The sequence below is a fragment of the Peromyscus eremicus genome, chromosome 8a (assembly GCF_949786415.1).
Source record: "Peromyscus eremicus chromosome 8a, PerEre_H2_v1, whole genome shotgun sequence".
Lineage (NCBI taxonomy): Eukaryota > Metazoa > Chordata > Mammalia > Rodentia > Cricetidae > Peromyscus > Peromyscus eremicus.
In genome coordinates, this window is record NC_081423.1 from 98,749,111 (window position 1) to 98,776,512 (window position 27,402).

At 52.5% G+C, this 27,402-nt stretch overlaps 1 protein-coding gene across 2 annotated transcripts; it reads right to left on the reverse strand.

Annotated features, from left to right (window-relative positions):
- Positions 1-2,472: 2,472 nt before the first annotated feature.
- Mxra7 (matrix remodeling associated 7) lies at positions 2,473-27,402 on the reverse strand. Of its 2 annotated transcripts, XM_059272179.1 has the most exons (5): positions 27,133-27,402; positions 14,330-14,393; positions 10,096-10,189; positions 9,055-9,134; positions 6,155-6,262 (listed from the first exon to the last, which is right to left on the reverse strand). In XM_059272179.1, the coding sequence occupies exons 1-4, from the start codon at positions 27,400-27,402 to the stop codon at positions 9,101-9,103; spliced, it is 462 nt and encodes a 153-aa protein (XP_059128162.1). In that variant the 3' UTR covers positions 6,155-6,262; positions 9,055-9,100. The 2 variants fall into 2 exon arrangements, with proteins under 2 accessions (XP_059128161.1, XP_059128162.1); XM_059272178.1 differs by lacking the exons at positions 6,155-6,262; positions 9,055-9,134 and adding an exon at positions 2,473-2,718.

The following is a 27,402-nucleotide window of genomic DNA, read 5'->3' on the forward strand; positions in this document are numbered from 1 at the left end:
CTCTAGAGTTTGCTTAGGGGAGAAGGCAGGCTGGGCAGAGAACGGCTCCAGTACTCCTGGCGTTAGGGTTCATTACGGCAGTATAGTTGGATGAGTTCAGGAAAGGTCAGAGGACGACTTTCAGGGGTTGCTTCTCTCTCTTTACTATGTGGGTGGTGGGGACTGGACTCCAGTCAACAGGCTTGGTAACTAATGCTGTTACCCACTGAGCCTCGTCAGTGGCCTGGGTTAAGATAATCTTAAATGTGTGCTCTTTGATAAACTAACGCTCCATCAAATACACGGTAGTTAACAGAAAGCAGGAGGCGAGCAGTTTGGAAGGATAAAATGTAACGAACGAGCTGAGCTGGGCACCTGTTGAAGGGGTCAGGTTCTGGTGAGGAGGTCACAGCAGTGGGGGTGTGGTGCACAGTGTATCCACGGTCAGGAAGCAGAGGATAAATGCCTGTGTTCAGGCCACTTTCCCTTTGTTACCCAGTCAGAAGCCCAGCCCAGGGAACCATGCTGCCCACATTCAGCCTGGCCTCCTCCTTCAGTTAAACCTCTCTGCAAACGCCCTCCCGGACATGACTAGGTGTGTCCCCTAGGGGATTCTACGTCTTGCCAACTGACAACCAGTGTTGTTACACCTGCCTTAGGCTTCTCAGTGGCCCCAATGGTATTGATTTTTCTTCTTCTTGACATTTATGAGTTAATAGGATTTTCTTCGTGGTTTCAGATCACAGGGTGGAGTGAATGTTCTGTGTTAAGTCTTACCAACGGCACCAGGAATGTTTAAGAACGGCTTGAGTCTGCAGGTGCTTTTATTTGTGTGTGTGTGTGTGTGTGTGTGTGTGTGTGTGTGTGTGTGTGTGTATGTGTGTGTGTATACATGCACCACGTGAATGTGATGCCCATGGAGACAAGAAGAGAAGGTTCCTATCCCCTGGAGCTGGAGTTACAAGAGGTTGTGAGCGGCCTAACGTGGGCTGTGGGAACTGAAGTCCTCTTTAAGAGCAGCAAGCACTCCTAACTGCTGAGCCATCTCTCCAGGCATCTGACTTACATGCACGTGCCTACACACACACACACACACACACACACACACACACACACACACACACTAAAAATAAAATCTTGGCTGGGTGTGGTAGCACACCCTTTAATCCCAGCACTCAGGAAGCAAGCAGAGGCAGGTGGATCTCTGTGAGTTCTAGGACAGCCTGGGCTAGAGTGAGGCCATCTCAAAAAAAAAAAAAAAAAAAAAAAAAAAGATGCACCAAACTTGCTGGGTGGTGGCTCATGCTTTTGATCCCAGCACTGGGGAGGCAGAGGCAGGCGGATGTCTGCGAGTTGGAGGCCAGCCTGGTCTATAAAGTGAGTTCCAGGACAGCCAGGACTGTTTCAAGAGAAACCCTGTCTTGAAAAAACAAATAATAATAATTTTTAAAAAAATTTTGGTTTTTCGAGACAGGGTTTCTCTGTGTAGCCCTGGCTATCCTGGAACTCACTCTGTAGACCAGGCTGGCCTTGAACTCATAGAGGTCTGCTTGCTTCTACCTCCTGAGTGCTGGGATTAAAGGCACGTGGCACCATGCCTGGCTAAAATAAATCTTTAAAAAGTCAATTCTGCTCTCCATAGTTTGAGTTATGTCTTTATGTTGATTTCGTTTTATTTTAGCAAATAAAAGTTGGTTTTAAGAGCGTTCCCACTTCCTGTCCTCAGCATACCTTTGATTCAGTTTGCTCTGGCAAAGTGGGGTGACAAACAGTAGGACTTGTGGGCACGAAGGAGCTGCTGTGGTCCATCCCCATCATCACTGAGTAGTCCTACCCTGGCACCCAGGCATTATTTTAGGGGACGCTGGAACATTTTCCTGAAGCTTTCTGGTAGCTTCTCATTTTCTAAAGGCCTTTTAGTCTCACCAAAGGTACAGATCACACTGTCGTTTGGGGGGATGGGTTGGAGGAGAAGGGTTTCTGGTGCTGGGGATGAAACTCAGGGACCTTGAACTTGCTAAGCACACGCTCCGGCCCAGGTCCTGTTGTGTGTGTTATTTCTTCTGTCTACAGTGTCCAGCATCGTTCTGTGTGTGCCACACTTGTGCACACCTTCAGCTTCGGCAGTGGTAACTACTCTATCTACTGACCCCACTCTTCTGCCCCAGGGTAACAGCTGAGCCTTTCAATCAGACTTGTGGCTGCCACCCCAGCGACTTCCAGAAATGCCCCTGGGGCAGAATGAAGAGTATAGTGTTTCTAGATAACACCCATCTCCCCTGTGGCACCCTGTATTCCGTCTACACAGTATGCTTAGGGTCCCAGCATCAAGCCCTCATCAGCAATCCTGGGCTACCTGCCCTGGGTCTATAGAACACAACACAGGTGGCCCCTCACCAGTGAGCTGAAGCCAGAGGGTCAGGGGTTTCCTCCTCCGAAGAAAACAATGTCGATTCCTCGAACATGATATAAAAATTGCAGAGGCCAAGCGAATCCTTATATAACACACATCTCTATCTGTTTTTACAAGATAGTCCTTCAAAAGTCTGGGAATCACAACTGCCTGGACCAGGTCCCTCAGGGTCATCAGGATGTCCTGGGTCACGTCTTGCTGGGCGACAGGCCTACATGTCATAGAGTCGGAGCTGCTCCTGCATGTCACCATCAGACATCTCACCAAACGTCTCCTTGTTGTCCTTCATGAGCTTGAAGATGGCGGCCAGCTGTTCTTTCTGAACTCTGTTGAGAAGAGAGGATGAGAGGAAAAGGATACTCCCGACCGAGGGTGGGGTGAGGGTGGGGTGAGGGTGCGGGTGGTACCTGTGCCATCGGCCAGGTGGAGACTCTCCACTTTTCTAACTATGTTTGCTTTCCAGTGTAAGACCCACTTAAAATGCAGGAGGTGGTTTGCACTACCACTCAGCCCTGAAATCCTGGGTCTCAGATTCACTGTGACTCACTTTCCTCAAGGGCCTGTAGTGATTTGCATCTCACAGTGAGGCAAGGAGGAAGAGAGGCCTGTTTTACTAAGTGGCTTGGTGTGCTGAGAATAGGGGATCAGGAGCAGCCTCAGTTTAGACGGTGAACCAGAAGCAAGGGAAATGGGGCATACAGATGTGCAGGCCAAAGTGCTGGGCAATGGAGAGAGGAGGCTGAAATCTAGCCCGTGGAGTTCTGCTGAGAAAGAGGTACCTTTTCCTTATGTACACAAAGTGGGTGTGGATGCAGATGGACCTCGGTGTTGACCACATGGTTTCTGTGGCTGCCTCGTGGTTTACGAGACTCCGCCACACCATCTGACCAGCGCAGAATGACTCCCATGGCAAATACGAAGGGTGGGCTGGACAGCTGAAACTAGGAACCGTGTGTGGTCCTATTGGCTCCACTGCACTGCCCTGTGCTTGACAGCTGGCCCCTGCATCCTGCCTCCGCCTTGCTATCCTGAGTTCTTGATTCTGTAGTTTCCTGTACCATTTCCTCCATGGCACACTACTGCTTTGGGGCCCGGAGAGAAGGTGAGCCACACCTGCAGGCTCAGATTTCGGCCTTCCCCAGGGCCATGTCTGCTGTAGCCATGCTGTAGGTCTGAGCAGGATTCAGCAAAGCTGTCAGCCACTGGACCGCCTGGAGAGGTGGTCCCGATATGTTAGGTCTTAGGCTTTTTCTTTTTCCTTCCTTTTGTCTTTGATACAGTCCTCACTTTGTGGTTCTGGCTGGCCTGGAACTCACTCTGTAGCCCAGGCTGGCCTCGAACTCACAGAGATCCTCCTGCCTCAGCCTCCCGAGTGCTGGGATTAAAGATGTGCACCAGCATGCCAGGCTAGGACTTGTACTTTTTTGTTGTTGTTTTCAAGACAGGGTTTCTCTGTGTAGCTTTGTGCCTTTCCCTGGAACTTGCTTTGTAGCCCAGGCTAGCCTCGAACTCACAGAGATCCGCCTGGCTCTGCCTCCTGAGTGCTGGGATCAAAGGCATGCGCCACCACTGCCCGGTGGACTTGTGCTTTTAATGACATTCCTTCTACTGTAAGTTCTACCCCCTCAACCCCACATCCTCCACTCAATGAATGGTTTTCTGTCTACCGTAGCATCTAGACGTTGGAGTACTGCTGTCGCAATTCCTACCCTCCTTGGTCTAGACAAGCTAGGTCTATACTCAGTTCTGTGTGAGAGGAAGAGGGACATGCAGGGTGTATTTTGTACCCTACTATGTGAAGAAAAGAGGTATGGTAAACAGAGGGGGGTTACTGAAAGCATGGATGAAATCACTGTCAGATATGTTTAGCACTGTCTCTTTTTTTGTTTTTGTTTTTGTTTTTGTTTTTTTGAGACAGGGTTTCTCTGTGTAGCTTTGTGCCTTTCCTGGGACTCACTTGGTAGCCCAGGCTGGCCTCGAACTCACAGAGATCCGCCTGGCTCTGCCTCCCGAGTGCTGGGATTAAAGGCGTGCGCCACCACCGCCTGGTAGCACTGTCTCTTAATGAACTGTCCATAATGTTTTGGTGGCCATGATGATTGTATATTATAATTATTATTACTATTATTTTTAGGATTCTGGGGGGGGCGTGTTGAGATGGTCTCACTATATAGACTTTGCTAGCCTAGAATTCACTATGTAAACTCTGCCTCTGGGTACTGGGATCACAGCTGTACACCACCACCACCACCACCACCACCACCACCCCATACCCGCAGTGCTGTGGTATATACTTATTTATTTTTATGTATTCGGGAGTTTCATCTACATATATGTATGTGTACCATATGTTTGTCTGATGCCCTTAGAGGTCAGAATAGAGAACTGGATCCCCTGGAACTAGATTTATGGATGGTTGTGAACTACCATCTGGGTGCTGGGAACAGAACCCATATCTTCTGCAAGAGCAAGTGTTCTTAGGCAAACACCCATCTCTCCAGCCCTGGGCTGTGAATTTGTAACTGGGTATGCATATGGCTTTGTGTTCTGCCGGAGCATCAAAATGAGAGGAAGTTTAAAGTTTGTTTCTAAAGAGGTTTTTGTTGTTTTTAAATAAAGCAAACTGAAGAAACACACAGTAACCAAGGTCCTCTACTTAACTTTTTATTGGCCAGAACACAGGCTGTACACATCGAGCCAAGCCGCCAGGAGTGTGAGGGGCTTGTTGCTCACAAGCCACGCTCAGGTTTCCACATAAGCCTAACTAACAACATCCAGAAGTCACTCCTCTGTGTGGAGGATGCCCCAGCCTAGACAGGGACTTCACTATTGCTAATTAGGAACAAGTGAGTGTGACTGTGGTCACGTGGCTCTGTGTCAAAGGCATTGAGTCGCGTTTGCTGCTCTGTTGCCGGCTCAGCCCTAAGCCTCGAACCCAAGTCATTAGGCACGGGAGAAGGCCGCCAGGGACACACGCGGCTTAGGAGTCGATGCTGGACATTTTTCTAGTTTTCTATTAAATGGAAAATCTTCTAAAAACTTAGTGCTTTAGGAAAAAAAATGTCTTCACCAACAAGTCTAAGACTTCAGAGTCATCTGGTATAAATACTGTCAAATATAAAATTCTGAAAAAACTAACCTGGGACTGCTGGGTGATTATGAGGTTCAAAGTCATCTAGGAAAAACCTAGAAAATACACAATCCAGAAATCTGCTGGAAGCTAACACTGCTATTGTAAGCCAGAGTGGAGACTAAGCTGAGCTGGTGAGGACACTAGTGGAGAGGCCTCTCAGTACAAAGAGGGGTGGCCCGAGACTTCTGGGGTGGGGGTGGGGGGACAAAAAGGAGGCCGTGTTAAAGCCAGTACCTGGCATGAATCATTCCTGCCAGAGAGGAGGAAAGCCCCGCCCCCGGGTGTGTGTGTGACCACCTTTGACAGCAAGTGAGCCCTGGTGGGCTTTACTTCATTCGTCTCAAATCTGGTGGTTTGGCTTCTGTGAGAACAAAAGCACAGGGCAGTTGTGTGGACGGGGTGTGGGGGCATAAGTGGGGGTGGGTGGGAGCAAGCATGGTTGCTAAGAAAAGCCCAGGGCCTGAGCCCATATTCTTGGCAAGTCCCCCCTTCTCCCAATAAACACCTCTGAGCAGGACAGAGACAAAACCAGTCCTGAAGATCTTGCTAGTCCAGGGGAGCCCAGCGGGAGTTGGGGTGGGCCAACGTGTCAGCAGATTTGCTGGCAAACTCCCCCGCCCCCACCCCAAGCCTGCATGGGCTCCTCCCTTTTTTTTTAAATCAAGCTTTTAAGATGTCAAAAGGAAAGAAAGCCTTCAGGAGGCGGCTAAGAAGGACACCTTCTTTATTCTTCAGTTCTGTAAAGAGAAACGGGGAGAAAGAGATCATGTATCTTGCTCAGTTTACTTCAGAGGCAGCACAGGACAGAGTGGGCACAGAAGGCAGATGGTTGGAATCACAGAGGCCATGCTAGACTGCTGCTTTCTCAGACCAGCGGTTTGCTCCTAACACTCTGCAGTGATACAGGCTCCGTGGGTCTGTTTGTCCCCCACCCCCAGCCAGGTGGCGACCGCCACCTGCCACTTCCAGCTTCTGAGAAACAGAGTGGCCCGGCAGTGAGCTCGCTGATCTTTAGGTTTCCGGAAAGGCCAAAAAAACAAAACAAAACAAAACAAAACAAAACAAAACAAAACAAAAAAACCAAGAGTCTTGATTGCTCTCTGAAGGTGAGTGATCTTATTTTTTGCCTTTGGCGCCCTCTCCTGGAAGCTGGAGTCAATGCATACTTCCAGCCATTAAATTTCACTCAGGAAGATCTTCGCCAGAACTATAGGAAGATCTGGGTCCTCCCTTACTGCCCTAATTGCCCTATGTAACCCTCTTCTTGGGCCCTGTCTGTTTCCATGAGTCAAAAGTTGGCACTCCTTCAGACTGCCAGCCACAGCAGTGCGGGGCCTGGCCTGACCTGTCCACACAGCCTAGTGTACAAGCTGGGTTCCACTTTCCCTCTGGAACCAGTAGATGGGATATCCTGCCAAGCTGCAAAGCCTGGTTCACTAGCTTGTGGAGTGAAAAAGCCTCTTGCTTAGGGGGAGCTGTCAAAAGCCTGCTAGCCAATGATTCCACTCACACAGAGGGAGGCAGCACCCCCAAGAGAGGCTTAGGAGGAAGGCAGGGGCAGAGCCGATGTGGGGAGCAGGGGAGGGAGTATGTGTCTGCTCAGAGGGAACTCAGAAAGGTTAGCGTGCACAGCAGCCAGACTAGAGCAGTTGCTGCCTAGCCTCCTCCCAGGAGCTGGACAGCTTTGTCTGGAGCAGATCCAAGGGCAGGCATTCCCAATGGAGATCAGAAGAGAACCCACTGGGACCTCTCCATTCCGTACTGACAATCCCAAGGAGTGAGCCTGGGGAGAGCAGAGCAGGGAGCGCTGCAGAGCTAGGTGCAGCTATGGTGGCCCAGCTGGTCATTCAAGATGAGAGGCAACATTTACCTGTTAACCAGGTGCTCCCTGTGTGCCAGCCTCGGATCGGGCAAAGGCCGTCTGGGAGGGCCAGCTTGAGGATGGTTTCATTAGTTTGAGGGTAACATTATGGGTTTTTTTATTATTATTATTATTATTACATTCTTATTTGTTTTGTGTGGATCTGTGACTGTGTACATTGTGGATGTGCACACATGGAGGTCAAGGGACAAGGAGTTGGTTCTCGCTTTTCACCACGTTAGTCTCAGGGATCAAACTCAGGCCGTTAGGCTTGGCAGCAGGCATCTCCCCGATCCTACATTTGTGGTATTTTTCAGGGGACAGTTCCAGGGCAGTTCCCCAAACTCAGTTGGGTCCCGATCTGTGTTGCAACTATCACCTCTCCAAAACCCAGAGACAGAAAGGCGAAGCCAAACTGAACAGCCTCCGTAACCCCAAGCATCAGAGGAGGCGCAGTGGTGTGGTCAGGGGCGCCCCCAGCAGCTTCAGCTGCGGCCACATGCAGGGGTAGGAGGGGAAGCAGGCAGATGTCAGATGGGGAGGGCGTGTGAGAGCCGCAGGAAGCATGCTGGGTAGGGTCATGGAATGAACATAAACTCAGGCCCTGCTGGGACCTCCCTGTGCAGAGGAGGAGTCAGGGACTCCCTCCTCACCCAAGAGCAGCTCCTCCGCACAATCTCTAGCCCACAGAACAGCAAGCATCCGTGGGTGCTCTGGGGTCCCCTGGAGGCAAAGGCCCTCAGGCAGTGGGGGATCTGCTGTCTTTGAAAATGACACAGAAGTGACTTTGCCTTTTCATTTCCTGGCCTCAGCTCTGAACACGGGCAGTGGCAGACCCCAAACTGAGGCCTGGCTGCCACCCACTAACTGTGAACACAAGGGACGGTGGCAGATCTCAAACTTGAGCCCTAACTGCTCTCCTACTCTGACTGCCCCTCAAGGCCCACAGTGCATCGACCTGAGTGGATAGAATGAGGCTATGGTGCAACCCAAGCCCCACCCCCAGGAATGCTTGGGATGGCTGGGGTGGTGGTGGGGTGGTGGTCAGGCCCTCACGCCTCTCCAGCCAGGGCTGAACCCTCGAAGGATCTGTGGCAACAGCTCAGCTCCGCCACAGGAGTTCCAAACTAGCCTGGAAAAATGAGTGAATGTGACCATGTCTGTCCCTCTGCATTGACATCAGCAGGGAGTGGGCCACAAGCAGCCAAGGCCTCAGCCTGCAGGCCCAACTCTGAAGATCAACAGTCCTGCCCGCCCTGCATCATGGAGGGATTACAGGCCCTCTCAGGGTTCTGTCATGTACTGTGCAACCAGCTGTCTCTCCTCTGTGTGAGACAAAGCCACAATGGCCACCTCACAAGATGTATGCATATTCCCATAGCACCCCAGGTCTCAGAGATGATGGTCCCCCCTTAAGTATACTAGCACCCAAACCAGCTGGACCCCTTAGGTCCACCAGGGACTTGAACTGGCCCCTGGGAAAGGTTCTTTTGGTGTCTGGGATTCCTCGTGCACGGGAAGAACAAGACAGGTTCAGATGGGACGAAATGCATTAATTGGTTATGAAGAAGGTGGAGGAAGAGGATTTAGACCACGTCAATGGCATTGGGGACACATTAGCAGACAACGTGAGGAAGCCCCGCTAGTCTACGAAACCAACCTCCTTACCACAAGGGTTTGCAAGAACATTTGTGGCCCAGGACTAAAGGACTCGCTACAGGGAGGTGAGGTCAGAGGTCAGCTCAATCCTGAAATATAAAGGTGGCAAATGGGGTCACAACAAGAGGCAGCAGCATCCAAGGACTCAGGGACTCTCATGGAAAGGGCTTTCTCCTGCCTGCACCCACACCAACACCCCTCTGCACCCAGGGTGAGGAGGCTTCCTGTGAAGCAGCATCTTGGCAGGGAGACAGGATCCTGAAAGCAGGGTGGTTGTGGTACCATGAATCAGGGCTCGTCCCCCCTCCTCACCCCCTCCCCAGCTCCTCTGGGTGCCAGGTCTGGAAAATGGTGCTGTTCTCAGTGAGACTTCACTAGAATGCAAGGGCTCTGCTTCTACAAAGCCGGGGGGGGGGGGGGGGGCAGACAGCAGGGGCACATGGAGGGGCTCCTCCTGTGGCCGCCCTGGCCATCCCACTGCTTCAGAGCCTCCCTCAGCCACCCATGCAGTCCAGATAAGATGTGGAGGGGAACCTGATGGACACATGGGGGTGGGGGGGTCTGGTCGGGGAGGGGAGAGTGGCCTGATTCAGGAAACCAGAAGCCGAACAGCTGCCTTGAGCTGTGCAGAGTGGAACAGATAGGGAGTGACGCGGCGGGTGGGGGCCGGGAGGAGGGAGGCTGCCAGATGGATGAGCACCAAGAATCTCTCTCTGTCCTCAAGTGACAAATTGGTTTTGTCAGGGACTCTACGCCTAAGTGAACAGTGAGGCTGCTCCGGCCCTTTCCTGGCATCTCATTCTTGTCTCTTTTTTCTCCAGGTTGGGGAGGCTTCAGGCAGAGAGAATCAAGAAATAGTCTCCGCTTTATTCTCACGCCCTCCCCTGTGCTGCCTGCCCCGGGGGAACATCTTCCCTTGATTGAGGCTGGCTGAACATTACCAGGACAAGAAAGGATGCACATCCCCACCCCTACCCAAGAGGGAAGAGGACATGGGGGGCTGGCTCACCCCTGCTTGGTCCTTATACTAGTGTTCCAGAAGCCGCCTACCTCTGTTCCTCCTCCAATTCTTCTTTGGTCATCATCTGCTTGTACTGGCTTCCCCTCAGCTGCCCAGGGCTGTACTTGAAGGAGAAGGCCGCTCCTGTGGGGACAGTAGGTAAGTTTATCACCAACTTGGGAGGCTAGGCTGTCCCCATTGATGCCCAGCAGCACCCCCATTCCATGGTTAGTTTAGTGTGTGTGTGTGTGTGTGTGTGTGTGTGTGTAACTGGGGACTAAACTCAGGGCCTCGCACATGCCAGGCTAGGCAAGCATCCTTCCCTGAACTACACCCTCAGCTCTCCCTCTGATTGTTTTCAAAGAAGCAGTCTAGCAACATGGTTCAGTGGGTAGATGAAAAACAAAACAAAACAAAAGAACAACCCCTGGGGGGTGGCTCATGCTCTTAATCCCAGTACTCAGGAGCAGGAGCCAGAGACAGGCAGATCTCTGAGCTCGAGGTCAGCCTGGTCTTCAGGACAGCCGGGGCTACACAGAGAAAACTTGTTGTCAGAGAGGCCGACAAGCCACACGCACAGTCCTTGTACCAGCCTGAATGCAGCCCCAGCTTCAGAGGGGGCCGCACACTCAGTGACATTATCTTCTCACCCCCGCACCTGACCCCAGGCTCATCCTGTCCTTTCTATGAACTCCTCTGGTTTCCTACGCCTTGGTCTTTAATGGGGGTCAGATGGAAGCGAGACCCAGACAGAAACTATCCCCTGGGCTGCTCCATCTTCCAAATGTCATCCCCTCCCCAGGCTGGTTTAAGCCAGCCCAGAGCTGTCTTTCAAGTACTTCAGTTGTTTGCCTGCAAGGATCATCCCCCAACCCTGATCCAACTCCTGCCATGTGGCCTCCCTTAACCCGTTTATGCTGATCACACCTACAGCACACGCCACTCACATCTCAGGGAGCACGTGGGTCCCCACACTGGACCCCAGGGACTCAGCCTTCCTTCTCTTCTCCTAGGCTTGGGACAGCCAGGCCCAGTCGCTCTGTCTCCCCACCCCCACCCCCCCAGGTTATCAGCAATTGAAGGCATACATCAGGCCTAAGATGGGACGTACGAATGAACAGGCTTGGCGGACTGCCAGGGCCTGAGAGCGGCCTCCAGTGCCCGCAGGCTGTTAGAAAGGGCAAATCTGCAGGTCTGACGGGGGTGGGGGGGTGGGGGTGGGGGTGGGTCGGCAGACAAGGGCCAGGGCATGTGACACAGCGACAACACAGATGCTGGGGTACCCCAGCAGAGGGAGGCAGGAGATGTAGGGCAGCAGGGAAAAGAGGGGTGTCCTAATGAGAAAATCTGCTTGGAATCAATCCCTCAGTGTCTGGGGGACTGAGAATGTCGGGCTGGCTGGCTTCTCTCTAATGCCTGTGAAGACAGAGAAAGGCTGGGGATGGTGACAACCAGGGACACTGTTGACTCCTCTTCCAGCTGCTATTCTAGAACTTCTCCTGCCTGAGGAGTCTGAGAAACCTCCACATCACAGCAGGTCAGACTCCCGACTCATGTCATCAGATAGATGGACGCTGACCCGGAAGAAAAGGGCGCTGGGATTAGCATTCTCTCCCGGCTCAGAGGAAGAAGGTTCTGGAGATGATTTCAGAACCCAAACACTCTGCAGGGGCCATGCTGTCCCCTCATCAATCCTCATGTAGGAGGATTGGGGTCCTCACTAGGCAGCTGCCCGAGGCCTACACAGAAAAGCCTCAAATCAGCAGCTGGTCCTAAAAGAGGGCGGCTGAGATGGGAGGGGCTGCTGAGATGGGAGGGGCTGCTGAGATGGGAGGGGCGGCTGAGATGGGAGGGGCGGCTGAGATGGGAGGGGCGGCTGAGATGGGAGGGGCGGCTGAGATGGGAGGGGCTGCTGAGATGGGAGGGGCGGCTGAGATGGGAGGGGCGGCTGAGATGGGAGGGGCGGCTGAGATGGGAGGGGCGGCTGAGATGGGAGGGGCCGCAGGAGGTGTTGATGGAGCCAGGTGTGATGGCATACATCTTTAGTCCCAGCACCTGGGAGGCAGATCTCTGGGAGTTCCAGGCCAGCTTGGTCCACATCAAGCTTCAAGCCAACTAATACAGAGGGTACAGGAGAGCAAGGTGACTGTGGGTGAGTGGACAGAGGCATATGAGTCAACTGGGGTTGGCTTGGCTGCCAGGGCTCTTGCTGGGGTGAGATGGTGGCCCTAGGGGTCTGAGGCAGAGCTGGGCTGCCCTTCCCTTCCTTGAATACTTCTCTGAAACTGCCCCCCTCCCCCGCAGCCCTCCAACCCCCCCACCTCCCGGCCAGGCTAAGCTCTGCCCAGCTAGGCTAATAAAGTAGGAATCTCCACTCCATCCGGGTCCAGGGTGTGGACAGATCAGGGAGCTTCCCTGAGCAACTCCATCCGCTGCAAGGAGCTGCAGCGTTCCTACTGTGGAGCAAAGAGGTCTCTGTTTATTTCTAAGCCCCGAACATCCTGCATGCTAGCAAACCATGGCTGTAGCCTGGGCTTGCAAACAGCCCTCAGGATGGACCCAGAACTGACAAAACCAGTGAACCTCAGCACCTGGGTGTTGCTGTTTTAGAAAAATAAACATTAAAAAGTCCTGCCAGCTTAGTGCAGGTCTGGGTTCTGGTTTATGGGGCAAGTCTTATTAGCTTGATGCTCTTCCAGCCCGCCAGGCCAGCCCACTGATGCAGGCTTTAACTTAATCACAGGCGGTGGGCCGAATCCAATTTTGTTAGAGCGAGGGGCTGGGTGTGAGAGCCCCTGGGGAGTGCGTATAGGGTGGGGGCTTCCTCTTCCAGGCATCATGAATCTGAGTCGCTAGGGGAAGTCATTTTAGCGACACTAATCAATTAGCCTGGGAGGCTGAGCTGCTTCTTGCAGAGGGGATGGTGGGGGCGGAGGGGGGGGCGGGGAGGGGAAGGAATCCTTGTTTCCTTCGGACAGCTGAGAACATTGGCCTTTCTCTCTCTGCCTGGTTATAGGGGCAAGCCATGAGTATTGGGGGGCTGTCCAGGGACAGTGGCTCAGATGAGAAAGGGAGAACTCAGGGGTAAGCATGGGGCTGGGTACAGGGCTTATGGATGTCAGCTGAGTTAGGAAGCGGGCTGTCGGTCTCTCACTTTGTTTGAACCCGGGGTCTCCAGACTTCCCTTCTGCATGCTCAAGCCACTCACAGGACCTTGGTGCCCATGCCAACAGGGATAGACTCTTGGGCCACAGTTGCTGTTAGCTCCTAACTTGATCTAGGAGTGGAGTGCAGGGGCCTGGCTGGCCAGGGGTTGACACCCCACCTACCACTGCCTATGCCTGGGTCCCCTCAGAGGCTGTACCAATAGACACCCACGGCTCTGCTCACTCTCTGGAGGGCCTGGAGCCTCATCGCTTTTGACACCCACAGGAGCCTCAGTTTCCCCATTCCTAACCCCCCTGCTTCCCATTGTTCCTGACAGCAGCTGGCTTAAAGCTGCAGCTGGTCTTGCTTCTTCTAAAAAATGAAATATCCGCCAGGCAGTAGTGGTGCACACCTTTAATCCCAGCATTTGGGAGGCAGAGCCAGGTGGATCTCTGTGAGTTCAAGGCCAGCCTGGTCTACAGAGAGAGTTCCAGGACAGGCTCCAAAGCTACACAGAGAAACCCTGTCTCAAAAAAAAAAAAAAAAAAACCCTCGCCCCAAAAAACAAACAAACAAACAAACAAAAAACCCCAAAACTCTGTATACTCGCTGTACTGATCCAATAAATATTAACATTTTGTTTTGTTTTTGGTTTTCTCCAGTTTCTTTTTGATGGAAATAAAACGTGACAGATCAGACAGTCTGTCTGTCTGTCTAAGACACACAGGGGCCTCTTGGTTTCATGTTCCTGTGGTTCCTTCTCTCCCATCTGAGCCACCCAGAGCTCAGAAGAAGCAGCCCCATCTCCTGGGAGACCTCCCAACAAAATGCACCCGAGAGAGCGCCAACAGAAAGACAGACATGGTTGGGAGGGGAGACCTGGCAGCCAGGGAGCTGTCACCCCTAAGGGGAGGCCTCCTGCACCCAACAATACTTGATTTACAGACCAAAAAGCAAGGACCAAAAGTGCAAAGGAGGTATTCAGGGCTGGGCGGGGCCTTGCCCTGATCATCCCATAGCCCCTCTTACTCCATCCACCCTCAAGCCCCCGTGGCCCCCCAATTCTCAGATCCCACTGCCCCCCGAGTGGCCCAGGGAGAGCCAGATTGCAGCCTCCTGGGAGTGGGTGCCGCTCACCATCCTCTTCCTCAGGCTCTTCAGTGGGCGGTCCCGTCTCACTGTCTGAATCTTGCTCCTCATCCTGCAAGACAACGGCAGGGGTCAGTGCCAGGGGTCAGTGCCGCTTAGCCAGATGAACCCTGTCCTCTCTCAGGAAAGGGTGAGATGTGGGCTGAGGGATGGGGCCCTAGAGTGACCACCCCCTAAGCTGGGGAAGCGGTGGGTGGGTGGGTGGGGGAGTGGGGAAGACATCTCCGAGGTCCAGTGTGAGCATGTCCACATGTCCAGCATGTCAGGGTAAACTCAAGGGTGAGGAGGAGGAGGAGGTGACAGAGGACCCTGGGTACCACAAGCCCTCAACTTAGGCCATTCCCAGGTAGTGCCTGTGCAGGCATTCTGGCAAGTGGCCTAGAACCCCCACCCTCACCTTAGTGAGTAAAGAGACATGGGGAAAGCTGGCTGCGCTACCTCGGGCCGAGGCCAGCTCCACAGCCCAGCTATTCCAAGATAATGGCCTTCCTGGCTTCTTCCAACCAACGTTCCTTTCTGTCTCCAGTCATCTCAGTGACCATTTACCCAAAATTGGAACTCCACCCCCTTAGCCTGGTCTCTCCCACACATGGATTCAATAAACAGATGGCTGGGAGAGGCACCCCATCCCGTCCTGGGATGGCCTTGGTGGAAGGAAGGAGTGACTTCAACTTCAGGAATGTTTGAGGATGAGAGAGGCATGTGATTGGCCGACTATGTGGGACCGGAGGGTGTGAGGAGGGGAAGAGAGGCCCGAGGAACTGTGGCTTGGAAGCCTAGCAGGCCAGTGTGGAAACCTGAGGTTTGAGAGGGAGGGCAGGGGTAGAAGTGAGCAGCCTGCACTGGAGACAAACACTGACATAGGTGCTTCACCCCGAGAAGCAGCCAGCCTCAGGAGGAAGCTTCCCAAGTCAACAGTAGGCTGAGCCTGGAAATAAAGCTTTCACAGGCCCCATGGTGATGGGTCACAAGAGGCAGACTCCGGGGCTTGAGCTCCTCAGGCTACAGGGCCAGGGCTCTCACTTAGCAGATCTTGTAGACTCAGTGCTAGCTATGCAGGAGCCATACTGCCCCAGCATGGGCAAGGCTGTGTCCTGGCAGACCAGACATCTCCCCAGTGTTGCAAAGCAAAGTATCTTTGTAGCTAAGGGAGGTGAACAGGTCAAAAAAGGAGACACCCGTGTTGATGCAGGGGACCCACTCTGAAGGATCTGTTGTCTAGACTACAAACATCTATCTAGGACTTTCATACAACAGTGCTAGAAACATGGAGAATTAAGTACCTCCTGCTAAATACACTTGGCTAACATGATCTCCAAATTGTCGAGTGGTCTAAAGTCACCAGGCATGTATATCACACACTGCATGCAGAGGAGGTGTCTGCACACACTGACTATGAGACAGAGTCAAAAGAATTTATGAGGGGGCGTTAGGGAGGTGGGCAGAGTGCACAAGCCTGAGAACTGAGTCTGGATTCCCAGCAGCCATGGAAAAGAAGGGCAAGGTTGTGCATGTCAGTAACTCCAGTGCTGGGGTGTGTATGGGAGACAGGCAGATCCTCAGAGCTTACCAGCTAGTCAGCCTACACAACTGGTGAACTCTGGATTCAGGGAGAGATCCTGTCCTTAAAGATAAGGCGGAGCTGGACACAGTGTCACAAACCTTTAATCCCCAGTACTGGAGAGGCAGAAGCAGGAGGATCTCTGTACATTCTTGGTCAGCCTGATCTACAGAGTGAGTTCCAGATCAGACAGAGCTACATAGCAAGACTCTATCTCTAAAATAAAATAAAGTAAGGCCTTGAGGATGGGGTCGTGTGTGTGTGTGTGTGTGTGTGTGTGTGTGTGTGTGTGTAGACGCGTGCATGCGTGCCTGCTAGTCTACCACTCTCCGTCTTGTTCCCTTTAGACAGGGTCTCTCACTGAACCCGGAGCTAGGCTGGCAGTCATCACACCCCAATGATCCTTTTGCCACTGACCCCTCAGTGCTGGCGTTATAGGCGTATGAGCACGTGGATGCTGGGGATTCAAACTCAGGTCCTCATGCATGTGTGGCAAGCGCCACTTCCCCAATCCCTGGGATGGGTCTTAATCCAAGATCCTCTATCCTTATCAGAGAATCCAGACATAAACAGAGACACTGGCACACACAGATCACATGCACGCCCAATGAGACGCTCTGGAAGAAATGCACTCTGCCAACCACTTAGATTTGGACTTTCGACCTCAGAGAAAATAAATTGCTGTTGTTTAAGCCCCTAGCCCATGGCATTTTCCTGCAGTGGCCCTGGCAAGCCCACAGAGCAGGCTTCCAGGGACGATAAACCAACCTCATGAAGACTGGACGCTCTAACACAGGCTGATGTCATCCCGGCTGGTCCCCCAGCAGGCCTGGCTGAGGCTCAAAGCCAATCACCTCACAAGCAGTTCTGCTGCTGCTGCCCTGCCTGCTGCTCTCTGCAGTACACTAAATAAACCTGCCTGCTTTCTCAACAAAACCAAGCAAAAGCCAGTCACCCCACTGAGTCTCAGCTCAGTGCAACTGAATGGATACTGTTTCAACTGCCCGTGTTCTGAGTTAATTTTCCAGTTTAGCTTCTTCCAGAGGTGGGGAAGTCTCTAACCAGCATCCCCAAGGACCCAGGCAGACAGTACTGCAGAGGAAAACCACCAGACAGAATAAGGGTGTGAGTGCGTGCGTGCGTGGTGTGTGTGTGTGTGTGTGTGTGTGTGTGTGTGTGTGTGTATGTGTGTGTGTGTGTACCCTTACACTGTGTGTGTGTGTGTATGTACCCATCTGCTGCATGTGTGCATGTGTGTGCGTGTGTGTGTGTGTGTGTGTGTGTGTGTTTGTATGTACCCATCTGCTACGTGTGTGTGTATGTGTGTGTATGTACCCATCTGCTGTGTGTGTGTGTGTGTATGTACCCATCTGCTGCGTGTGTGTGTGTGTGTGTGTGTATGTGTATGTACCCATCTGCTGCATGTGTATGTGTATGTACCCATCTGCTGCGTGTGTGTGTATGTGTATGTACCCATCTGCTGCATGTGTATGTGTATGTACCCATCTGCTGCATGTGTGTGTGTGTGTGTTGTCCCAGGAGATGTGACTGTCTTGGATCCTACCAACAATATCAGCAGAAACCCTGTGGCTAGCCACCAAAGCTAACCCAGGGTGTAATGACCTGTACTAAATCTGACGGTCATCTGGACGGTCTTTAGACCATGGCAGCTCTGCCAGGCAGGTAGAGCTCAGTTTGGTCCCAACTCTTCAGGGAGGATCTCCTGGAGAAAGGGTAAAGCAGGCGGGAATGGAGGAGACAGCCTACAGGTCTTGCCCCCTAGTGGAAGGCTCGGTTTTCATCTTTGCCTGGGGGGCAAGGAGGGGTTGGCAGTCTGCCTGGAGAGCAGAGCTGGCTAGTGCCAGCCAGCTGGAACCCAGAGCCCTTCTCCCTAGAGGCCCTAGCGGATCAGTTTGGCCACCTCCCTACCTCCAAACAATGCTTCCAGGAGGACACTGGGGCCCCCTCTCACTACGTCTCTACCGATGAGAAGACATGCTCCTTAGGGCAAGGAACTTCTCTTCAGAACAGAACCACTCACCCTGTCCCAAGCTGGCCCTCTCAATCCATCCAGGTATTCAGGGCAACAGCCTAACACTCACTCCGTCACAGCCTCTGACAAAACTCCAGCACTCCTGCTCTCCCACCCCCACAAGTCACCTCCACCTTCTGCAGGCCCGCTCTCCTCTAATTTTCCCTACTTTTAGTATTCTTTGAAGCACAGTCCTTATTCTTTGCTTTGTACGCAGGGATGTCTTGCCTGTATGTATGTCGGGTCTGGTTCCATGTGCATGCCTGGGCCACAGAGGTCAGAAGAGAACCTTGGATCCCCAGGAACTGGAGTTACAGACAGTTGTGAGCTGCCATGTAGATGCTGAGAATCAAACCCAGGTCCTCTGGAAGAGCAGCCAGTGCCCTTAACCATCTCTCCAGACCCCACAATCTCCATTTTCTTTCTTTGTTTTTGAGACAGTCTCATGTAGCCCAGGCTGGCCTTGAACTTGTTACGTTGCTGAGAATGACACTAACTTGCAATTCTCCCACCCTTACCTCCCAAGTGCTTAGATTACCGGCATGTGGCACCAGCTAGGTATATTGGTCTTTAGGGCCTGTGATCTGCCCTTTGTCATCCATTCATGGGTCCCTTGACTCCCTCTGTCTGGCCAGAGGTCTCCTAGATTACAGGGCCTGACAGCTCAGAGCTGTTTTGGTGCCTGGATCTGCAGGACGGTAAGAGGGGCCAAGGTTTCCATAATACGGGCAGCTCTCTCTGTGTCTGTGTACTGAGCTCCACATCAGGCCCAAGAGGGAGAAAAATACTTAGCACTCCAGCTAAAACGAGAACCCAATGTAAAACACGTGCCAGTTTCTGCTTGAACACATCTTGCACTGGGAGTTCACTCCCTTACAGAGTAGTCTACCTCTCTTATGCTACCCCTCTGGAGCATAAGACAAGGCTTGGGAGGAAGTTCTGCAGCAGGGGGATGCTAGCTAGGCCATAAGCAAGGAGAGAAGAGACAAGGAGACTGGACCTGCCTTTAGCAAAGAGCCAGCAGCAAGTTTTTGTTTCGATTTTTGCTGGTTTGGCATGTTCTTTATTAAAAAAGACCTTATGGTGCCTGCTGTATGGTGGACCCATGGTAGGGGTGAGGAAGGGGTGGTGAACATGGTGGGTAAGGGCCTGTTCTCATTCTTGTGTGCAGACATTCCTCTGCACAGACAATGTGCTAAAAAATAAAAGATGACCTCATGCTGGTTAAGTGCTCTGAGGAGAGCCAAATAGGATGATGCATGGGCGAGTGAGCCGAGGGAGAGCAGAGAGGAGGGTGATTTACATCTGCTAACGTGGTCAAGGGCACGGAGACAGGATGTGCACAGGGCTTGTACAAAGATGCAGCCCGGGCATACCAGGCTAGTCAACATGCTGACTAGTCAACATGAGTGTCTAGACACGGCCTGAGTATGAGGAAGACACCAGTGGCCTCAGTGGGGACAGTAAGCACTGTGATCAAGGTCTGTCAGCCTTAGAGGCTGGAGTCTGCCCTGTGCAGCAGAAGTTGCAGAGGGCTGCAAGCAAGGAGGCTGGGACGGGGCTTCTGGGTTAATAGACGGCAAACTGGGAGCTGGCGGAGCTGGGCAGCCTCGGGCACACGGGCAGCAGAAGCCTGGGAAAAGGTTACCGGGCAGGCTGCAAGGACACGGCATGGAACAGCAGCCAGCAGGACTACAGGGGAGCTGCTCCTTTGGGAGGAGGCTCTGGGAGACAGGCAAGGACTTTTGGGGCAGAGAAAAGAGGAGGGTGAGACAGGCCTGGACTTCAGGAAAAATTTGGGGAAGGCGGCAGACAATGACAGACACCTGAGGAGAATGGGTGTCTGCAGGAGATGGGAGAGGACTTCGTGAATGCATCTGGGTGTCTTTCACTATCATCAGAACGATGGTGGCTGCGTGTTCTAGAAGGCAGCAGTGGTGGAGCAGGCCCAGAGTTGATACTATACACCAGAGCCTTTCCCATAGGGGGAGGGGAGGGGAAATCCCAAGCACGAGAGCACACTTACACATAAGGATGCACTGGCTAAGGGGCTGGCGTACAGCACAGGGAAAGTGGGGGATGGAGATGGGGAGAGGACTGTGTGTATGCTGGGGGTCAGACTGAGACAGAGATGGACTGACTCACTGCTCTTTTGGCTAGCACTCATACCCCGACCTTACCCTGTTCAGACATCCAGTCCAAAAACACCATCCCGGCCTCTGAGCACAGCCCAGTCAAGGGCACACTGGCCAGCCTTAAGCAAACTCACTCAAATGAGCGGGCATGGCAGACTCAATCCATCAGATTAACAGTTTTGGGCAGTGCTCCCATGAGAGGGTTTAAAGGACACCAGGAGCTTCATAAAACCAGAATGAAACAAAACACACGCAAGTCCCGTGGGGGGCGGTCTGCACTGTACTCAACCCCAGGGCAAATGCTGGGCTGACGTCCATCCACCACATTTCAAAATAGAAAGAGGAAAATCAAGAAGGGATTGATGCAGTCGGAATTGAGAGGGTTGGGGAATGTAGTCATTCATTCAGGAAGCCAGGATGGAGGACTTTGATAAACTGAATATAACTGAAAGTTGGGGTGGGCTGTCCTCAGGAGCTTGGAGCACTTGCAGGATACTGTTCCGGGTCCATCACCAGCAGGTGCGTGCGTGTGCGTGTGCGTGTGCGTGTGCGTGTGCGTGTGTGTGTGTGTGTGTGTGTGTGTGTGTGTGTGACTGAAGCCACACACACATATAGAGTAGGTGGACAGCTTTTAAAATCTCTTTAAGGCTTTGGCCAGAGGAGAAGCCAGTTTCGGATTCCCTGGGAGTGGGAATTGTGGGTGGTTTGGCCCAGAGTGAGACTTGCTGCAGACCAGCAGCCGAAGCTCCTGGTGGAGGAGGTACTTTCACGTCCTGAGATTTACCTCCAGACTGTAAGTCCTCAAAAACTAAGAATCTACCCAAGAGAAAAACTATTCCAGGAACTCCCCTTACCCATGGCTTGGGGTTATGCAATCTCTGCTGTGTGTGTGTGTGTGTGTGTGTGTGTGTGTAATTAAGAAAATTTTAGCGGTTGGAGAGATGGCTCAGAGGTTAAGAGCACTGGCTGCTTTTCCAGAGGACCTGAGTTCAGTTTTCTGCATCTGTATGGTGGCTTATAACCCATCCTTAACTCCAGTTCCAGGGATCCAGTGCCCTCTTCTGACCTCAGAGGGCACTAGGGACACACATGGTGCACAAACATACATTCAGGCAAAACATCTAAATAAAATTACATCCAAAATAAAATTTAAAATGTAAAAAATTATTATTATTATTATTATTATTATTATTATTATTATTATTGGAAGGTGATTTCCAGATGGGGTTTCTCTGAGTAACCTTGGCTCTGTAGACCAGGCTGGCCTCGAACTCAGATATCCACCTGCCTCTGCCTCCCGAGTGCTGGGATTAAAGGTGTGTGCCACCACCACCTGGAAAATTGTTATTTTTTTCTTTTAGTGTGTATGTCCATGCATGTGTGTGTGTGTACCATGTCACACTAGTGGAGGTCAGAGGACGACTTGTGGGAGTTGGTTCTCTCCTTCCACCACATGTGCCCTGGGGATCCAATTTAGGTTGTCAGGCTTGGGTACACACACCTTCACCCACTGAGCCATGTGCTGGCCCACTTCTGCAGTCTCTGCTACCCACTGTCAACCAAAGGGTGAAATGCTTGGGAGAGGGTATGGTGACACATGCCTGTAATTTCTATGGGGGCTGGAAAGATGGTTTAGCAGTTAAAAGCACTATTCTTCCAGAGGCCCTGGGTTCCATTCTCTCTCTCTCTCTCTCTCTCTCTCTCCCCCCCCCCCTTTTTTTTTTTTTTTTTTTTTTTTTTTGGTTTTTCGAGACAGGGTTTCTCTGTGTAGCTTCCTTTCCTGGAACTCACTCTGTAGCCCATGGGTTCCATTCTCAGGACACACATGGTAGCTCACAAGCATCTGTAACTAGTTCCAGGGCATCTGACCCCTCTGTTGACCTCTGTAGGCCCCTTGCAAGCACATGGTCCATGGACATATATTCAGGCTCACACACATACACTTAACATTAAATTTAAAAAAGTAATCTCTAGGGTTGAAGAGACAGCTCAGTGGTTAAGAGCACTTGATGCCCTTGTAGAGAACCCAGGTTCTGTTCCCACATGGTGGCTCAAAACACTCTGGAACTCCAGTTCCAGGGGGATCTGACATCCTCTTCTGTGGTATTCTGTGGATCTGGCTTCTGTGGTATACATGCATACAGGCAAAACACTCACACCTATAAACTTAATTTTTAAAAATACACGCCGGGCGGTGTTGGCGCACGCCTTTAATCCCAGCACTTGGGAGGCAGAGCCAGGCAGATCTCTTTGAGTTCGAGGCCAGCCTGGGCTACCAAGTGAGTTCCAGGAAAGGCGCAAAGCTACACAGAGAAACCCTGTCTCGAAAAACCAAAAATAAATAAATAAATAAATAATAATAATAATAATAATACACTATTTGCTATAGTGTATGTGGTGGTGCGTGTCTGAAATCCCAACATTCAGGAGGCAGAAGCAGGAGGACCAAGAGTTCAAGGCCTCCGGGTGGTGGTGGCGGCGGCGGCAGTGGCGGTGGCGGCAGCGCATGCCTTTAACCCCAGCGCTGGAGAGGCAGAGGCTGGTGGATCTCTGAGTTCCAGGCCAGCCTGGTCTACAAAGTGAGTTCCAAGACAGCCAGGGCTACACAGAAAAACTCTGTTTCCCAAAAATAAATAAATAAATAAATAAATAGTTCAAGGCCATCTTTGGCTACTCAGTGAGTTCAAGACACCCTGAAGCTATATGGAACCCCTGTCTCAACACAACAGCGGACCTGGCAGCTGACTGGGTGGGGGCAGAGCCTTCATAAGGATGCTACAAGACACCACAACATCCCCCTTCTCTGCCATGCAAGGACACAGCTGGAGGCAAGCCAAGACGGGCAGGAGAGCTCCCCAAAGTCCAACCTGCCGCCTCTGAGACCTGAGGATTCCCTTTTCTAGAAATGCAGGAGACAAATGTGTCACCGAAGCCACCTGTCAACAGTTTCTGTCCTATCAGCTAAGGTGACTAAGACAAGACCCCGCATGGCATGAACTGCTGGGCGTCTCTCTGGCCTTCTGCTACCTGTTTTGGAAAGAGAACAAAGTGGGACCATGTTGGGACTGCTAAGTCAGAAGAGTTGGCAGGGAAGGGCTCAACAGTCCCTCGGTCATTATGAGAGGGCTGGGTCTATCAGCTTCTGGTGTCAACAAGGCTGGGGACGACAGGGTCACAAGGGTCACAAGGTGGACTTGCTAGCAAGATGAGTTAAAAGTTGAAAGAGCAATACAATGAAACCCACACACTTCTCGCCTAGACACACCAATTTTGCCATCTGTCCATTCTCTCTCTCTTTCTCTCTCTCTCTCTCTCTCTCTCTCTCTCTCTCTCTCTCTCTCTCTCTCTCTGTGTGTGTAACTACTGAAATCTTGACAGACAATTCCAGCATGCAGGCCTGACAACCTGAGTCTGACCCCCACAGGTTGCCCTCTGACCTCCATATGGGCACCATGCCACTGGCATGAGCACACGCGAAATAAATAAGTATATTCATAATAAAGAATTTTAGCCTGTATCTCTAACAGCAGATCTCTCTCCTTTTTAAGTGCTACGACTCTAACCCACGACGACCTCATCTAAACCAGGCAAGTGCTTTACCATGGGGCAACATCTCTAGTCTTCAAGGACATTTTTCCATAGAAACTTAGTGTCAGTACTGCACACAAAAAGTCCAGCACTGAGACCACACTTACAAATGTCTTAGTGTTGGAGATTTAGCTCGATGGTACCAAGCTTGCTCAGCATGCCCCAGGCCTCGGTTCCACTCCAAGTACCACACACACAAAAGTCCCTACTCTGGGACTGGACAGGTGGCTCAGCACTCGATGCTCTTGAAGAGGACCTGGATTGTGTTCTTAGAACCTACATGGCGGCTCATAACCATCTGTAATTCCAGTTCCAGGGGACCAGACGCCCTCTGGCCTTTGCATGTAGTGCCTATACATGCATGCAGGCAAATATTCACACACATAAAATAAAAATAACTGAATCTTTTTAACAAAGCCCCTACTGTGTGTTTATTTTTTGCTGTTTTGAGAGTGTCTTGCTATGCTGCTCCAGCTGGCCTCTGGACTCGAATGAGACTCCTATCTCAGTCTCCAAGTATACAGTGTACCAGATAAATACAGTAGCACTCAGCTCTTACTTTGTTCTTGAGTAGAACTAGAACGCACATGCCAGGAGAGCTGACTGTGGCACAGACTAAGCGTCTAACCCCAGAGTCACTGGAGTGACCCTGTGCCATGGTCTCTCGGGGACTCTTCCCATATAGACACGACCTTGCTGGGATGCTGATATCTCACAGGGGACCTGACCACCCTAAAACCCCAGCGTACACATCAGCATCAAGAAAGCTCTGCTCCCTGGCTTTGAGAAGGACCGACTTTTGTCCAGACACTGTTGCCTCATAGCTCTCTGCACGAATTAGGTGCGCCCCCCATGTTTCCTGCACTGCCCACCCCAAGTAATCCCCACCAGAGAGGTAAAAACACATTCTAATAATATGATTCTACCTCTCGGAGTCCCTGCCTGGGCTGTCAACTGCTGGGGAGTGGGGAGGAAGGCCAGCCCCTCCCGACCTCAGGTTGGCTGCCCCCACCCCCCTTGAGTCTGCACTCAGGCCTCAGTCTACAACTGCTTCCTCCCACCACCTGGTCCCTGGCCTTAGGGCACCCAGCCTTCGAGAGGGGATGCTGCTCAAGTGATCTACAGCAGCAGCTGAAGGCTGCCTCCCTGGGCTCCAGATCCTTTTCAATAATCAGCTTTGTGAGGCAGAGGCTGCAGCTGCCACAGACTGCCCAGGCCTTGCTGGGAAAGAAGACTGGATTAGGAGGGAAGTAGTTAATGGAAAATGAAGAGGGGATGAGGTGGGGAGAGTGAGTTAAGCCTCTCAGGGGCAGTGGCTCCAGGCCAACAGCAGGTGGGGTGGTTCCTGATCCCTGGCTGCTGCCTTTCACTTAGGGACCATGAACGGGGCCTCCACTGAGGGCATCATCCAGCCAGAGCTTCTCATCCCCAACCCGAGTTATCTTCCCTGGGGGCATATCTCGTCCCCCCTCCCCTCTAGGGTGATCATCAGAAGAAAGTGCTGGAAACACTTGGAAATGCCTGAGTCCATTTCAAAACAACTTCTAAGCAACAACTTCTAGCACTAAAGCACACTACTGGGAAGTGTGGAAGGCACACACACACACCTGTCTCCCAGGCCCGCCCTCACCTAGGATTCTGCCCACTTGACATTTCGGGCAGGAGTCCAGGGAGCTGGTTAGCATGCTCACAGGTGATGGGCCTGATTTCCAAATGAGGAAACTGCCTTACTGTTTAGTGGATTCCCTCGGGATAGCTTGCTGCCATCTTGAACTCGCTACATTGTACCTGGTCCTCCAAAGCACCCACTAACCTGGGTGTGGGGTGGTGAGTGCCTATAATCCTAGGATTTTGTTTTGGTTTTTCTTTTGGAGAGGGGGTGGGGGTCTCATCATGTAGACCAAGATGGATTTGAACTTACAGAGTTCTGTCCTCTTCTGTCTCCTGAGTGCTTGGAATAAAGGTGTGAGTCACCAGGCTTTGGGAAGTTGAGGCAGGAGGATTTTCAGTTTGAGGTCAGCCTTGAATACATAGTGGGCTCCAGGTCAGGCTGGGCCAGGCTACATGTCAAGAATTTGCCTCAACCAACCAAAACCAGAAAAAAATCCAAAATGCCCACTCGGGTTAATTATATGAAGGCCCCTGTTTCAATACTATACTGACCCCATTGCAAGACGAGTGTCTCAAACAGCCTTGTGGGAAGTTCCTGAGGAAACTGCCCTGCTCCAAAGGATCAAGATAGGACTGTGCTCCCCTAAAAGACATCTTGGTCTAGATAAAATCTGCTGCTGGGCGAAGGAGGAACAATTTGAAACAGGGCTGGTGGAGAGGGCCAGGGATGGCCTGAGAGGGGTCCCAAGCCCCACCTGCCATTCACCCAGGTCTGTGAGCCTCCAGCAGCTTTCCACCCTCCCTGGGTTGACACAATAGCTCTCCTCACAGCCTGGCTGGGGCAAGTTAGAAGCCACTCTAATGACACAATTAGTCACCCACTTGTCAAGCAAAGAGCCTGCTAGTCGGGGGTCTGGCAGACTCAGCAAAGAGAGAGGCCTGGGCCCAGGCTCGCTGCCGCCTCTTCTGTCCCAAGAGCTTTACTCCGGTGCAAACTATTGTATCCAGCAAGGGCAGTGGAGGCGCCACAGACCACACACCAACGCCGCAAGCCCACGGCTGCCACTGTCCTAGCCATCCTGCCTTCAGGATGAAGGCTCAGAAGAACAAAGTGTTTAAATCTGACCAAATACCAGAGTGGGTGGCCCGGCCTGGAGCTGTGAAATCCCAGGAACCTGAGACAAACCAGGATCCAATCCACAGTGCATCAGAGAACGAGTGTATGAGGGATACCCTGTAGAAGGCCTGGTCAGCGGATGGCCGGCTCCCAGGAGGTGGGGACGGGGGTGGTGGGGTAGCGCCTCTTCCTGCACCTTTTGTTCCACACAAGCCGGGCTCGTCTGCAACCCAGGGGGTAGGGGGATTGAGGGTGTCAAACCTACAAGCAGTTTTAAAACGACAATAACATGCATCCCGGCAAATGCTCCTCCTTCGACTCCAGTCCTCCCAGCCTCATACAACGCCCACATTGACTCTGGAATCTGGATTTCAAGTTGACCTAAAAGACAGGCAACTTCCCTTCTCGCACACCCCATCCCAAAGTACTGTGATGTCAAGTACTGAATTGGAGTAAGCTAACTCCAATTCAGACCTTGAGGTAGGGCTCGTGTCCGTGGATTTGGGCACCGGTGGGCAAAAGCGGGGAGAGAGGAGGGTGCAGAGCAGAGTGTCAACGGCCGTGGGACGCCCAGGAACGCCAGAGCGGGGAGGGAGGGAGGTCAGCTTCACTTTGGGGGAGGATGGAGCGTCCGGCCGTAGGAACCCTCCTTTCCTGCCGGCCGCTAGCTCGGCCCTTCCTGGGGTGGTTCGGCCGGCAGGCTCGTGGGTGTCTTACCGGGGACCCCACGGCGACCCCAGTGCGTACCTGCCTCCCCTCGTCCGCCGGCTCCTCCGCCGCGGGCTCCCCCAGTTCCGCCATGCGCTCGGGCTGGCGCGGCCCCGCGGGTGCGGGCTCCGGGGAGCAGGGCTCGGGAGGCGCAGGCGGCGCGGGAGCCCCGGGGGCCTCCGCTGGGGACGCGCGTTCCGGGGCCGGGACCGGGGCCGCCCCACGCCGCAGCAGCAGCCAGGCGAGCAGCAGTGCCAGCGCCGTGGCCAGCGCGGGCAGCGCGGCCAGCAGTTCGGCCGGCGCCTCCAT